This window comes from Sylvia atricapilla, chromosome 10 (genome assembly GCF_009819655.1).
Source record: "Sylvia atricapilla isolate bSylAtr1 chromosome 10, bSylAtr1.pri, whole genome shotgun sequence".
NCBI classification, from domain to species: Eukaryota; Metazoa; Chordata; class Aves; order Passeriformes; family Sylviidae; genus Sylvia; species Sylvia atricapilla.
Genome location: NC_089149.1, coordinates 21,234,429 through 21,249,654, shown reverse-complemented (window position 1 = coordinate 21,249,654; position 15,226 = coordinate 21,234,429). Strand labels below are relative to the sequence as shown.

The following is a 15,226-nucleotide window of genomic DNA, read 5'->3' as shown; positions in this document are numbered from 1 at the left end:
GGAATAATAGCTACCTGGCAGTCTAGGGTCATTGGGCTGTCTTCAAGGCATCATTGCATTCACTTGCACATGCATCTACCTTTTATAGCTAAATAGATTTTTACTTCTTTATTTTCCCCCACAGTGTCACCAAAATACTGTTTTGGACAAATGCCTTAGGACAAAGGCAGATACATTCAAACTTTCTACATGCTTTCTCCAGCCCCACAACCCAAGGATAGCTTCATCACAGTTTGCAAGAAGATGGCCACATTTCTGTGTTTAGTAGCTCTTTTCAGTGTAAATAGGCCCTAAAGCAGGCAGTGTTTCCCTTTATAGCAGCTCAAATTAAAACAAGAAACTGCTGGAATAAGCTACCTTTCTGATCCATGCAGCAGGGCTGCAATTTACATTTTGTTCTGCTTTTCCTCCTTATCACCAGTGCTGCCAGAAGTTTGTTGATTCATTGTTGTGGCAATGGAAACACTGGGTATATGTGGGAGGTGCAGGGTTTCAGAGTGACCCTCTACTCCAGGACACTGCGGCTGTCCCAGGAGAGTGCACGGCTGCAGGGAAACACAGCCCTCTGATGGAGAGCTTCAGGTCCACGGCAGCTTGTGACCAGGCCCCAGAATAATTTAATAGGGAGTGAGTGAAGAGACCAGAGCACAGGGGAGCCTGTTTTGTGGGAAAGAGAGCAGATATAACTTTGGCAACCTGATTTTTGAAACAACCTCAAATTACCCTGTGCAAGCAGGTCTTAATCAGTGCTGGTGAATCTGGAAACGTAACTCAACAGATTTAGGGAAGTTCAACGTTTCCTCTAAACATTTATCCCCTTCTTAAGGGAGGCAGATGCTGAAAGCCTCTGCTCTACGTAAAACTGGGAATGACAGAGCAGCAGTGAGACCCAGGGCCAAAGCTTGTGTCAAAGCCAGCTGTGTGCCCTGGCCAAGCAGTGGAAATCCAGTGGGATTAGAGATCTGTGTCAGATACTTGGCCATAACCTCAACCCTAGCCCACTCAGTTTGCTACAATGCAAATCTAACTCTGAAATTCAAAATGCAAACATGTCCAGAGGCTGAATAAGCAACACATGTTTCTGTAGCGGCACCCCCAGGTCTTTGCAGAGGGGTGTTCCTATGGCCCTGCTTGCACACACTCACCACCTGAGCGTGCTGCCCAACAGCCAACATGCACCAAAGGTGGATTTGGAGCACCTGGCTCAGCCCTGGCAGTCAGCCCAGAAACTGCAGAACTATGAAGCTCAAGGGATCCTTTCAAAAAGAGGCTAGGAAAAGGATCCTGCAGGAATTGTGCCCAGCCTTGTTACTGGAAATCTATTTGACGTAGCAAACGAACATGGAGACTTTCCCAGGAAATGTGTTTCTTTATTTAAATAAAATTAGTGCCAGTAGAAACAGTAAACTTTAAATACATGAGACAATTATATACAACTCGACGTTAGGAATTATATACATCATTTTTTTTACAGATACAAATACATTTATACCAAAAGTAAAGGACGAAGGAGAAAGCAATGGAAAATGTGACAACTTGCACATGTCAGTCTCATTTGGAAAGTTTCAGGATTCAAGTGATTCCAGGCAAAGTGCCAAATTTAATTTGGCTCCTTTCAAACTTAAAACAGCCCCTTTTAGAGTAAATCTACCAAAAAGCTTTATATGGTCTGATCCAAAGTTCAGTGAAGCCGATGGAAAAACTCAAGCTGCCTTCAGTCTGCCCCAATCAGGCCCTTTGCGAGCACAATGGAGCCTTTGTTCTGCTGTGCCTAAAGAGACACAGTGATCCCTGATCCCTGCATCCCATTAACCCTCTGAGCTCTGCCCAGCAGCAGCACACAGCACACTCTGGCTTCAGTTCATTTCTGCTCTTCAGCATTCATGTTTCTCGAGCTGTCTCTCAAGCTCTAATGCCAGTGGATAAATCACAGAGCTATTTTAGTGCAGGAAATACATGGAGACATTTTGCAAATATTTTGCTGTGCAACGCTTTAGATTCAGGCTCTTCAGCCCTCATGCTTCAAAACTAATCAAAACACTGTAATAAGTTATTATAAAATATAAGGTATGATTGAAATATTAATTTTCTTCTTTGTATTAATTTTTACTTATTTAAAAAGTGCAATAATCTAGCAACAAATTTCATGAGCATTTGAAAAATGTCACAGTACCATTAAACTGGGGGAGGGGGAAGTCTGTAGTGGCTTTAAAAACTAGTAACTAATAGCTTTATAGAAATGCATGTGTCACATGCAAGCTGATTAAAAAAATGTAACACAATGCTTACCTACACTGGCTTAAATAGAGCAAAAAGTCTAGATTCTTTAATGATGTAAATGGGTACAATTTTTCTGACCTCAAACAGAGAATTTAACTCCAACAGAGAAGCAAAAAATCTTGTGCCTGTCCCTGACTCAGCTGAGGATTTTACTGGGGCCAGGAATTCACTCTTGCTAGGTTAAATTCCATTCATAATTCCATCTATTTTTCAAAGGAGTGTAACAGAGCAGCATCTGAGCCTTTCTTCATCTTACAGCCTGTAACAAAAATCTCTAAACATCTCCTTAAACTCACAGATCTTTGCCTTTAGTGACCAAATGTACACATCTTTAACAAACACAAAAGCAAAAAACTAGACCACCTTTCCTGTTTGTAACTCAGTCACAGGCTGGATTGCAGCAGAAGGTAGTGAACCTGACCCAGCCAGCGCAGGTATAAGACAGAGATAAGTGTCATGGGTCTGGAGCCAGGCTTTACAAACTGCACAGGAACTCGGTGCCTCTTTTCTTCTGCCTTGTCTTTCATTCTTTTGGTACCTAAAGTCGATCTCCAGCCATGCTGCAATCTCCTTTCAAGTACAGCATCAACAAATTTTCAGCTGCTGAGGCCTCATTGAGCAAATGTGCTGTTGGCTGTGGTTTGTCATAAGAAAAACACAGTAAGAGTATTTCTAGTTTATCACAGCTTTGTGTGAATGAGCATTACCCATCATCTTTAAGAACTAGGCACTTGTATGAGGATAACTTCCCCAAACATTTCCCAGATATTTACAGAATTCTGAAATATGGAGAGACATGCCAGTAATAATTACCTTGTTAGAAAATACGTATATATTCACCATGTTCTTAGCTTTCAGAGTAAGAAATAATAATGAAAAAATTAAAATCAAGCAACCCAATTAAGTGCAAGTTACACTTTGAAGTTGGGTACCACTGCTTCCTTGTCCTGCCAGCTCTCAGGAACACCTTGGGCCCAGGAGCACAGATACCTGTTCAGAGTTCATTGGAGAGCAGAAAAGCAGAGCCACAAGTTCTCAGAGGGAGCTCCACTCACGCTTTGGCAGCTGATCAGGGGAGCCCTGCAAGTGCTAGGAGTCCTTATGGATGTTTTCCACAGAGCCCTCGGCGCTCTCGTTGAGGGGCGTTTCTGACACATCCCCAAGTTCCGTGTCCAGCACTTCCTCCTGGATGGTGAAGTGCACATCTGGGGAGGAGGACTCGGAGCTCACGCTGCTGCCTTCCATGGAGCAGATGGCACAGGACAGGGAGGGCACCATGCTCTCCTGCAGCATGTTCAGCATCATGGGAATCTGCACAGATTTCAGCCCTGCTACCGTTGGCAGAGGCTTTACAGCTTCCCCCCATTCTCTCTCCTCATCTTTGTAGAGCAGAAGCAAATTGGATGACTTCTCTTTTCTTTTGGACTTCATGTAGCCAAGCATTATTCCTATCAGGAAGATCCCATAGAAAGACATGACAATCAGAATGTAAAAATACTCGTTGCTGTTGTTCTTCTCTGTGCTGGGGGATTCAGCATCAAGCATAGCTTGGGTCACATTTGCATGGTCCATCTTCAGCATGGGAAGGGTTTTGCCACAGCTAAAGCCTAGAGGAGAATGTAAATGGATATGTAAGATCAAACTTCAGAGCAAAAGTATAAAAGAAACACCTAGAAAAAGATTACCCCAAACTCTTCCTTATTCGTTACAATTTTAAGCTTAAAAACTCCCCACCTGATTGAAGCTCTTAGTCTATTATACCTCTGCACTAGTATTCTAAGTGAATGAACTCCTTTTCAGTTACAGAAAACATTAAAGGAAAGAAAACACATAATGTCAAATTATCTTGGGTTCAATGCTGAATTATAAAACCCCTAATCCATATGATTAAAGAAAGAAAACTGTATAGAAATTCTCTGCCAGGCACTTAAACATAGTTTTGTGCTACTTGATCATGTTTCCATGGTGGGAGAAAGTTAGAAGTATTATTTTGTTCAGTGATGCAGGAAAAAAAAAATCAAAAAGCAACTTACGCTGGTATGCAAATAATTCCTCCTTTTGCAAAGCTCAAGAGACCTTTCCTCTACCAAATGCCGGGTGTTCTGAAAACTTTCCTCTGCTGCAGTTGGAATAAATAGCTCTCAAGAAATGTTTCATCACGTGTTTTAGAGGCACAGTTTATAATAGTTTTGTGTTGGAGTCAACAGATGAACTTGAAGGATTGCAGTTCAACCCACTGAACTCTTAACAGCTGTGAAAAGAAAAAGAGTTGGGAATTCAGATTTTACTCTTTCCTAACCAGTCCCACACTGGCTCTTTCAGCTTGTGAATCTGCTCCTTTAACATCCCAGTTGCTAAATATGACCTCTTACCCTGAGACCTGCTACACAAAAAGGAAAACCTGTAGATGGTTATTCTGTGTTTGTCATAACTTATAGAAAAATACAGACACTACCAATATGACACTACCAAGTTACTTGCATGTCTGCTATACATAGTCTTCCCTAAAGAGACGGAGGAGGAAACAAGTTCTTTTATTTGGTCAGGACTAGTGACAAAGCTTTGGAAAGTGCAGAACCAAGCAGTGACTTTCAACCTGTGCTGCAGCTCCACTTTGCCACAAGGTGAGGGGCTAGGGAGAACTGAGCCCTGAGTCTTGAGTGAGTTTTGGATGGACATGTGCTGGTTCTGCCTAACTTTGGGCATCAAAGCTGCAGCTGTGGGATCTAGGTTCTCTACATAGTCAGTGGAAGGGCACAGACTCCTCCAGGGAGCAATTTGGAGCTTCTGAAGTTTGCAGCTGCCTTCTTCCTCCAGAGAAGCAGCTAAGAGTTAATGCTCTGTGAATGACATTATGCCTAAATAGAGGCCAGTGCCAGTGAGTTAATGATGACTGAAGTACAAAGGGATGTTACCAGTTCCTGGGCAGAGGGATGCTCTCTGAGTGACGCTGCAGGCTGCTGGGCTGAGCAGGACACCTCGCAGCCCACAGGGGAGGGCAGTTAGGATGCAGCCGGGGTTGCAGGGCCCACAGAGTTCCCAGTCATCAGCTCAGTGGTACAGGAGTCTCTGAGACCCCTTTCCAACACGTAAGCAACAGCCCAGGCCATGGGAAGAAGGAGGCCCAGCTTGCACCTTAGGGATTTCATTTCCTTATCCTCTCCATCCCCGTCCTTCACACACAAAGCCCAATTAGTCAGGGCCCACATGTGAATGTCACCCCTTCTGCAAAGCTTCAAGGATGTTTATGTAACAGAACACTCCACTTCCAGAAAGCAGTAGACTGGTGCTGGAGTTTCCCAACGGTAGGTCTGGGTTTTTTTTCCCTGCAGTCACTTGTGGATTCTTTGCATAGACAGCAAATTCTTTTCCAAACACTGCCCTTACAATCCCTCTGAGGTAAAGGCAGATAGGATTAACTTCTCTTCACATGTAGGAAAAGGCAGGAGAGAGAAGTTAAGCAACTTTAGATGTAGATGAGTGTTCGAGAAAAGACAGAATTCTATCTGTATTTGGAACCAGCATTTTCCATCATTTCTCTGAACGACTACAGAAAGAAAGGAAAAAATTACATTAGCCAGATTGCCCTCTCTGCACCTTAAAATAGAGGATCCTCCCTTTAGGATGTTGGTTTTATCTCCCTGTGCATTCCCATGTGATAGCTCAGGAGCTGTTGATGTTGGACTAACGTCTACTGGGATTTCATCTGACAAAATCTGTCTGCAGCACCAGCTTGCCAAGTCTGAATTCTTCTTCCCTGTTCCCGACAAATTACCAAGCAGGCAACAAGAGCATATCAATTGTAGGCTAAAGCAGAAACCAGAGCAAGTCTCTGGATTTTCTAGTTAACTCTAGGGAATATTTACTTCACAACTTTCTCAGCTCCATGTGATATCTTGCCCTCCCCATTCAGCTCTAGAAATTTGGGAGTTGAAAAATTAAAGACAGTGTGTCAGATTTTAGCAATACCTCATACAGGACTTTCATAGACTTGTGAGGAAGTGCCTTGCATTTTTGGGTCAATGAAAATTGGCTCAGCACAAGGAGAAATCCTTTCCTTCTGCCCATAAAACCCTCTTGGAAGTTGCTCAATCCTGGGAACAAGACCAACTAAAGCCTGCCATCAGTGTCACCACTCACCTGGACACAGAGGCACACCCAGAGGTACCCCACAGCTCCCAGCAGTAAGCCAGCAGACCAGCTCTTCTGTAGGCACCTGCATGTGCAAATAGAATCCTTTATTTGCTCCAAACCCTTGTATTCTTCCCATAGGTGAAGCCCTGTACAAAATTACCAAGAACTGGAGCACCCAAGAGGAACACAGGAAGACTGCTCAGGTACATCCATAGATTTATGCAATTCCCTGAAAGTTTAACTGAAAGATGACTCGATTGCATAATTCTGCAGAGTTATTGACGAAAACTCTTTGCAACTATGTTTACTTTGGCTAGCTGATGACATCTCTCCTCCATCTGTTAGCCCATGGTTCTCAAAAACAGTTTAATTTTGAAAAGGCCTGCAAGGAATTTCTGAGCCTTCTATGGACATGAAGAGGAGGGATAGAAAGACATTGGGGAATAACTACCTGAAAAACATATGCCACTTGCTTACTGATGACATCAGTCAGCTTTCCCAAGCTGTACTCAGTAGAAACTGTAATTTTGTCTAAAAACAAGACCTAGAAAATTAAAACTTGGAGTTTTAGTTCAAAACTATATTTGCTACAAATATATTGTAAATCCATTGACCACAGCAAAAAGCTTGCTTAATTTGAAATATTTTTTTTTTAAGTTAAGCTTATTAGCTACTTCTTTTTTGATGTCTCTTTCTTTCTTCCTTTCAGATCAATTCTTTTCCCCAAACTTCAGAGATTTTTTTCTTGAAATTTCATTTACACATTGCTTTCAGCAATTGCCTCTCATGTGTTCCTCTTCACTTTCTTTGCATCCACCCCAAACAAGGCTACAACGTTTAATCTTCATGCTGTTGCTACCACCTTCTATATTCCCCCTTTGGAAAACATTCAGGCCAATAAAGCAGAGCAACAGCCAGGCACTCCAACAATGAAAAGGTCACAACATAATTGTTGATGCCAGATTTTTTTTCTCAAGGTCCCTGTCTCCTAGAGAGCCTTTTGTGGCAGCAACCTCCGTCACCAAAGGACGCAAACGTTGAGGCTTGAGGCATCCCACGGGGCAGGAATTCACAACATGGCTTAAGGGATCATATAATGTGAGCCTTTTCTCCAAATAAAAATGTGAGGACAGTCAGAAAACTGAACAAAGACAGAATCTATTATGAAGACAACATGAAACCTCCTTAGAGACCCAGATGACTCTGCAGACTGCCTTGGAAAATATATGCCTAACCCTTCATTACAGGCATAATCCATGGTCTGATGCTGCATTTATCTTCCTTGCCCCAGTTAGTCAGTTAATAAGACTAAAGACACCAAACAATTATTAAAGGGCCAGCTCCTATGGGAAGCCGAGCCTGTTTGATGAGTGTTTGCTGACAGTACCACTCAAAAGAGTACTTGAGTATGTGCTTTTTTAGAGTTATCATCTAAAAAAAACCCCAAAAAAAAAAAAAAAAAAAAAAAAAAAAAAAAAAAAAAAAAAAAAAAAAACCACAAAAAAACCCCAATAAACCACCAGAAAAGAGAAACATGAAGGACAGAGGAGTTGGGGTTTTTTTCTTTCTGCACATGCACATCTAATGGAAGTAATGTTGGGTAATTTACTGCTAGGGGAAAAAGAGAGGGACAGTTTTGCCATTCAAGTATGAACTAATTTTTGATTTAGACCTTCCAGACACTACAGTTGTCAAAGGACAACCAACCAATGGTGATCAAAAAGATGATCAATACATTTCGCTCACATATATTACTTCAGTTAAAGTAAAGTTGAAGCTGCTTCTGGCACCATAAAAGAAGACATGATAAAATAGATCTTTGTGGTCCTGATCTGGTCCTGCATTTAAGGAGCTGCCACACTGAGAGGTACACACTGACTTCCAGTGCTGCTGCAAAACACACACCTCTCTGAGGGCCTGAGCCAAAGCCCCCTAAAGTTACTGGCAGTGCCTCTCCTAAAACAAACATCAGCACCTGCCTCTTTTAAGTTCTGTGCAATTCAGTGAAGCCTGCGAATGTGTTGGAATAAAAGCTAGTCCAAAAGCAGCAATACACTCCTTCCCAGAGCAGGCAATGAGGGGCAGAAGTAGCACAAGCCACTTGACTCCTCACTATTAAGTCTACTAAGAGTTTGAAATTCCTGAGCTTTACTATGTGCCCTGAACACTCCTATGCCTCACCAGTTCAGCCACCTAAATGACAATAATCTAATAATACCCACAAATTTCTTGTGCTGGGAGGCACAGAATGGCAGATCACCACCCAAAAAGGCAACAGCCACTGTGACCATAAGCACAAGGGCTGGGTTGGCATTTGAGCCACTCACACATGGCTCTAGGTTCTGTGTCATTTTCCATCACTCTCCCTTATTTTTCATACTGCAGAAATAGATGACATCCTTCATAAACTTGACACAAGCAATTTCTAGAGGAAGATGGCAATTTCCTCAGTGTCATCCATAATATACTGTGTTGCCATCTGGATGCCAAATGGAAGTAATGGCCTGATCTGTTATTAACCATAAAAAACTTAATAAAATGCTACAGCTCTGCCTTGTCACCTTACACCCTTCACTGGGCAAAATATGCAAATATAACTCCAGAAGAGGCATGCATCAGCCTTCTCTCCAACTCCAAAGTTTAGTTTGCTTTAATTCAAATTCTATTTAACCTTTGTAGCAGATCCATATTCATGAAACTTGAAATTTCTCAGGCCTTCTCTGCACATAGAACAGCAAAAAAAATTTTAATCAATCGAAGCAAATACAGGGTTTAGCAGCATCTCACAGCCAAGGTGACCATCTGCACTCTGTCTCAGCTCTAGCAATGCCACGAGATTTCCCAGAAGCCACATCTGGAGTGTGCAATTGCTCTCCAAGCACATAACAAAGATCTGTAAAGACAAATTGGCTTCAGATCCTGAGAGATGACAAGCAACAGAAAACCTCAATGATATCTATAATAACAGTTCAGACTAAATTTAGCATTTACTGTAAGGCATGTGTTGTGAGAGTTTTGGAGTTTTGAAGAGACATTCCATTTCAACCTCTAAACCAAATTTAAGAAAGCTAGGAGTGACTAGAAACAGAGTGGAAACAGGTAACTCTCATGATAGCAATAACAAGAAAATACCTTCAAAAATATAAAAACTTTTCAGTGGTTAATATGAGAATCTGAGTTCAAAGTCATCACAGCTGCAATTCTGTTTCCTGTAGCTAAGACAGGTTGCAAAGTCATTTTATTAACATAAATTTCCATGCAATAAAATGAAACCTATCCTTCACATTATCTTACCCTTTTCCTTTAATCTGACACAGTGAATGTAGTGATGCATAATTTGAAAATATTTTTTTATTTCTTTTTCCTTTACTTTTTCTTTCCCCAAATATAATTATCTGTTGGATGCACTACCTCTAAAAAAGGTACATTAACTCACAGCTTACTTTGCTTTTGGAGTCAAATAGTAGATTTAGCTGCTCTGTATGGCTCAACTGTGTTCAACATTATTTGTTTCTATTTTGATCCAAAACAGCAAGCAAAAGACAAAATTCTGGATGTCACAAAAAAAATTAAAATAAATAAAACAAGAGCCTTTAATTGTGATTAGGAGAAAATCACTGACAAACCCAAACACACAATTCTTTCTCTTCAGCAAAGAGAGAGCTCTTGCTCTCTCAACTCTGGGAAGGTCCTTATTTAGGTCCATTCATTCTACCTGAACAGTTTCTAGCTCTAATCTGCTCAGAATTAGCACTCTGATTTACATTAGTGAAGGCTTTTCAACTACAAACTGTAGATAAAGGGGTATGTATCAATATTTATAGGGCATTTGAAAAATTCCTCTGCATGCAGCATGATGTTTTTTCTTTTTTTGTTGTTAATTTTAAGACTTTCTGCAACAAGAGAAATTCAGCAATGCCAATAATTGCTGAGCATAAGAAATAAAGGGGACAAAACCACTGAAGAATATTCAAGTGCTCAACTTGAACTCTTACCTGACCACAGATCATAAATTAAAGATCATTGGAAAAGTTGAGACGCTTGCCCAGCATAAGGTAGAAAACTTATGGAGACACTGATAAACATCTAGCTGTCCAGTAAAACACAACCAGAGATCAAATAGGAAAGCATGCATTCATTCCTTATGCCAGGAAACATTTTGTTAGAATGGGTTTACACCAGCTGGGACCCTGCTGCCTTTCTGAGTAGGAGCAGCTACACATTACCTGTTGGCACTTACACAAGTTCATGTCTCACCCCCGGTAATCTCCTCCTCCTCCTCAGTTCTGCAGCCTATGGAGAAAATGGCATGGTCATTTTGCTTTGAGCTTTTTAGAAAAATTATATTTGGAAGCCAAGGAGAACAGGAGAGCAGGATCCTCTCTCATGAAATGATCATGCCAAGGATCACACATACAGTGACTTCACTTGGCCACATTCAGAGGTGTAACTGTTTGCAAAGTTGGTCACACTTCAAAGAATTTGAGAAGAAAAACAAACAGACAAAAATTTAATCATGAGGGAAACCACAGACTCTGAAATCAAGGAGACAACTCTTGCTTAGTCCTACTAAAGCACAGCATTGTGGGTTTAATTTTCATACACCAAGAAATGGTAAAGACGTCAACATTTAACAATGCAAGTTCTGCCTCAGACATGCCCAGAGCTCCCACTGAATCCAGCAGGGTTTTATTGGTGTTAGGAATACAAATGCTAATACAAGGCAGGGTACCAGTCTGGCTTCCAGCATGGTCCATGTCTGTTTTTCTGCTTTAAGATTAAAGTACCTGCCAGTACTAAGGGGTACTTCATACCAAGTTCTAACACTGCTCTTGAAAACGCAGCATTCAAAAGATTGGAAACAGAGAGGGAGATCATCATGGCATTTACTACAGGAACAATTCTACCCCTTGGGGAACTCATACCATACAGTAAAGACTACAACCCAAGTGTCACAGTGATATTTCATCCTCCAGGACAGAAAAAAAGTGCAGGGTGAGACTCACTCTCTTCTCCAAGAAATAGGCGTAGGGCAGAGATGAAAGGAACAGAAAGTGCTATCACAGGCACTTGCAAGGCCTTAGAGGAACAACCCACATTTTTTTCATTGTTATTTCTTCCAATTCCACAAAATTCCACAAAGAAAGCAGCAGCTTGTTTCACAGCCATGTCAGTGTAATGTTCCAGGTCACTGTGACCTTCAGCGCATGTGAGATTTTCATTTTCACATGAATACCAGATGCTGAGCCCTTTCCCTCTGATATTCACTTTTCTCCAACATCAGTCACTCTGCATCACGTGTGTTTGTAGCACTCCCTCTGAGTTTTGGTTGTGAAGCCTCCACATTTAACTGTAGCTGTTACAGCAAACATCCATTAATTTCAGCACTCAACCCTGTTGACCTGAATCTTCATGGGATTTCAAATACAGCTTAGATTACATCACTGCTGTTCTCTACAGCAATCCCCTTTCAAGCTGAAGCAACTAAGATAGCACTTCAGTTTGATATATTACATCTTGGCATCTGTTGACTGTATTCACTTTTTAGAACATTCACTTTTTAAAATACTCAGAACATCTATTTATATTCTTATTCCAAAAGTCTGCTTTGGAAACACAACAATAGGAACAAAATAGCAACCTGGGGCATAAAGAGCATCAATAGAATGAACCCCAGGTGTACAGCAAAGAGGACAGAAAGAATACGAAAGAGGCAGAGGAGGCATCCTCTCCAAAGGGAAGGATTCTGCAAGGCAGAGAGAAAGCAGTAAGCTGTGATATCTGAAACCTGAGGCTAAGATTTATTCCTGTGTTTTAGTATTTTGGTATTAGTGCTCATAGCCACAGCTGTGAGTGTGCAGGGAAAGGGTCCCTAAATGCACTGAGTAGAGCATGGGTTGTAGGCAATGCAGCCCCATGCCAGCTCTAACAGGACAGCATTTCTTTCTTCTTAACTGTTAGGAAAACTTTATTTCCTTCAGTTAACACAAGCACTCCTTATCCAGCCTTGAGTGGACAATTGACGGAGTTTGTATAATCTAATCCTCCACTACCAGGACCTTGGCTAATATAACAGCCCCCTGGACCCTCCTGCATGAAAGACATTTGGAAAGAGTTCCTAGAGACCTGGAAAAGCCCAAGGAGAAGCCCTGCTGACATCTCCCTCATTACTGCTGTGAGTGGCCACCCTGCAGATCAGGAGTCTGCATGTGGCATCAAACTGAACCAAGTGTGCAGTCCCCTGGGAAGCAGGGCCATATTCCATGCTGGGAATGCGCCCCCACCACCCTTGGAAAACCGCCCCTGTGCCATGTGGGGAACAGAAACAGGGAGGAGAGAACTCATGGACAGTGCAACAAGGGTGAACAAAGGAACCCAAATTAAATTCCCTAATGGATTCTTAAAAAATTCTACCAAAGGAAAGTAACTCAGCAACATAAAAATGACTAGGCAGGGGTAGTTTACTTGCAAATAATAAATAAAACCAGAGGGGATGTATTTTTCAAATGCAATCCTTTATATCTCAGTGGGCAGACATGAAAAGATTTGTTAAAACAAAGATAACCATTGTTTTGATGGAATTGTGCTTTTAGAACTTAGGGGAAAAGACTCTCTTCCTCTCTTGGCTGCTTGTAACATGTGAATAATCAGCCCAAAGTAAACAACATGTGGTCTTGTGTGGTCTTTTTCTCTTTATATGAGGTTGATATTTCACTTGAAACTAGGAAGTGACAGGAAGTGGGGAGTTCTGTGCAGATACAGGAGATCTTGTCCTTTCCCAACAAGCTCTGGAAATGCAGTGTGTTTGAAGAAAAAAATCATTCATGTTGCAGACAGGAAAAAAAAAATCTAAACACATAGAATGAATAAATATTCCTTTGAGTCATATAACTAAAGAATTTTGTGTAGCCTTATTTACAATATTTCCTGACTCTTTCATGAGGCATCGATGCTCCAGTGTTACTGAGTACCAATCAGTTCTTAAACTGAAGTGTTAAAGGAGTTCCTGAAAACAACATAAGTGTTGCATTATTTGCAATATAATTCTTGATGTGTGGTGGTTGCTCACGTAAATCATCCACTTAGGGAAGAGAAAGAGTGCTCTTGCAGACAGAAAGGCTCAGCACAGCAGGGTCTGTGCTCCCCTTGCTGTTGCACTGCAGGCAAGGAGCTGCTTTCTTCAGGAAGGCTCCTGAAAGAATGATGAGTGTTTAACACGCTGCTACCCATTTTCACATCAATATGGGCTGTGGAAATTTTGTGTTACTTTTCTGAACTTCTGTTTGCTCACCCAGCCCCAGCATGCCCTGACTGCTCCCACCATGCAGGGCATGCACACAGAGCATCAGCTCAGAAGTTTTCCAGCTGCCTGCTCCCTTTCCCTACCCCAAAACCTCCCTCCCCCATGACCTATCCACATCTCCATCAGTGCAGCCCTCTCTCTGTATGGTATTGACCTCCACCTGCCCAGCCATTTAATCCAGCTCAGCCAAAGCCCAGGAGAGGTTTGCTCCCTGCAGGCACCTCACAGGATCTGGCTGGGTCCCTGTGTCCCACAGGCTCAGCTTCGTGCCCTGTGGAGTACAGAGACAAGAGGACACAGCCTACTCTCACATAAAAAATCCTTCCACTGAAAGCCATTGCTTTGAATACTGCGACTCAAGTGGTCCTTGCCTTCATTTCTGGCCTTCCCACCTTCTGAGTTAAACATTCTGCCACCTTCTCCCTCCGGGGCTCCTGTCACTCCCCTTTGATTTCTCCTGAATTATCTCATTTTCACCATCAGTCCTTCAAAAAACAGGTCCAAAGCATCACCTTAAAACCCCTCTAAAATCAACCTACTATCTTATAGTAGTAGGTTGGGAAGTGAGATAGAAAAAAGATTTTAAATAGCACTAAAATACTCATGTGCATTCAGTACCACAGCCTTATACTTATCCATACGTTCTGTGTCTCTTCTCTGACATTACTGGCTATAAACACAATGTGTCACATCAAACCAAATTGCTGTGTTTGTGCTGGGGCAGGACTGTGTTTTTCTGGAGCAAAATACCTCACATTTTTCCAAGCCCTGAAATAGCAATCACACCCCATAGGTTTGTGAAGCACTCTCAGAAATGGGACAGCTCTGCAGGGCTCCAAGTGCTTTCCAACACCTCCCTTCAAGGAGGAGCTGCCCAAACTAGTTCCTTCCTTCTCCCCAAAAATAAATTTTCCTTGCCAGATTTCCCTGGGGGTGCAGCTCAGCACCTTGACCCCTACACCACCAGCACTGGGGCTGGTGCAAGGCACGTTCCAGGAATGCTTCCAGCCACAGTGCCTGTGCATCCAGCTCCTGACTCCCCTCCTTTTTCTTAAAGTTCACTCATGCTTTAGTCAGATTTTTTTAATTTTATTTTAAATAGTTGCTCATTTGAAAGCAGAGAGGGGTGCACCTATTCTGGAAGATTCCCTACCCAGGTCCTCATTATCTGGTATATCCTATTAGGACTGGAGCACAGACCAAGAAAATATTAATCTGAATTCATTTGCATTTGTAAATAACAGATTTAAATGAAAGAGTGAATGCAGATTTAACAGCTTTAGGATTAGCTAAAAGCATAAGCAAAAAAAAAAAAAAAAAAAAAAAAAAAAAAAACCAAGGAAAAAAAACCTCATAAAAATTTTAAAATGACAGTTCTTTGGAATTAAGGAGTTTTGACAATTAAGCTTTATGATTTGCTGCTGAACCAACCAACAAGTCAAAATATTGTCATTATTTTTTCCTACACCCAAGAACTAACAAGATAAACAAAATAAACTCCAACAAATG

The 15,226-nt window shown here is 41.7% G+C and overlaps 1 protein-coding gene across 1 annotated transcript; it reads right to left on the bottom strand.

Moving 5' to 3' along the window:
• Positions 1-1,360: 1,360 nt before the first annotated feature.
• Positions 1,361-4,410, bottom strand: KCNE4 (potassium voltage-gated channel subfamily E regulatory subunit 4). The gene is made up of 2 exons (XM_066326257.1): positions 4,314-4,410; positions 1,361-3,887 (listed from the first exon to the last, which is right to left on the bottom strand). The coding sequence occupies exon 2, from the start codon at positions 3,859-3,861 to the stop codon at positions 3,370-3,372; it is 492 nt and encodes a 163-aa protein (XP_066182354.1). The 5' UTR covers positions 3,862-3,887; positions 4,314-4,410; the 3' UTR covers positions 1,361-3,369.
• Between the last annotated feature and the right edge of the window lie 10,816 nt (positions 4,411-15,226).

Excerpts from the sequence above, each read along its gene's own strand:
- KCNE4 (XM_066326257.1), bottom strand. The coding sequence starts at position 3,861 with ATGCTGAAGATGGACCATGCAAATGTGACCCAAGCTATGCTTGATGCT.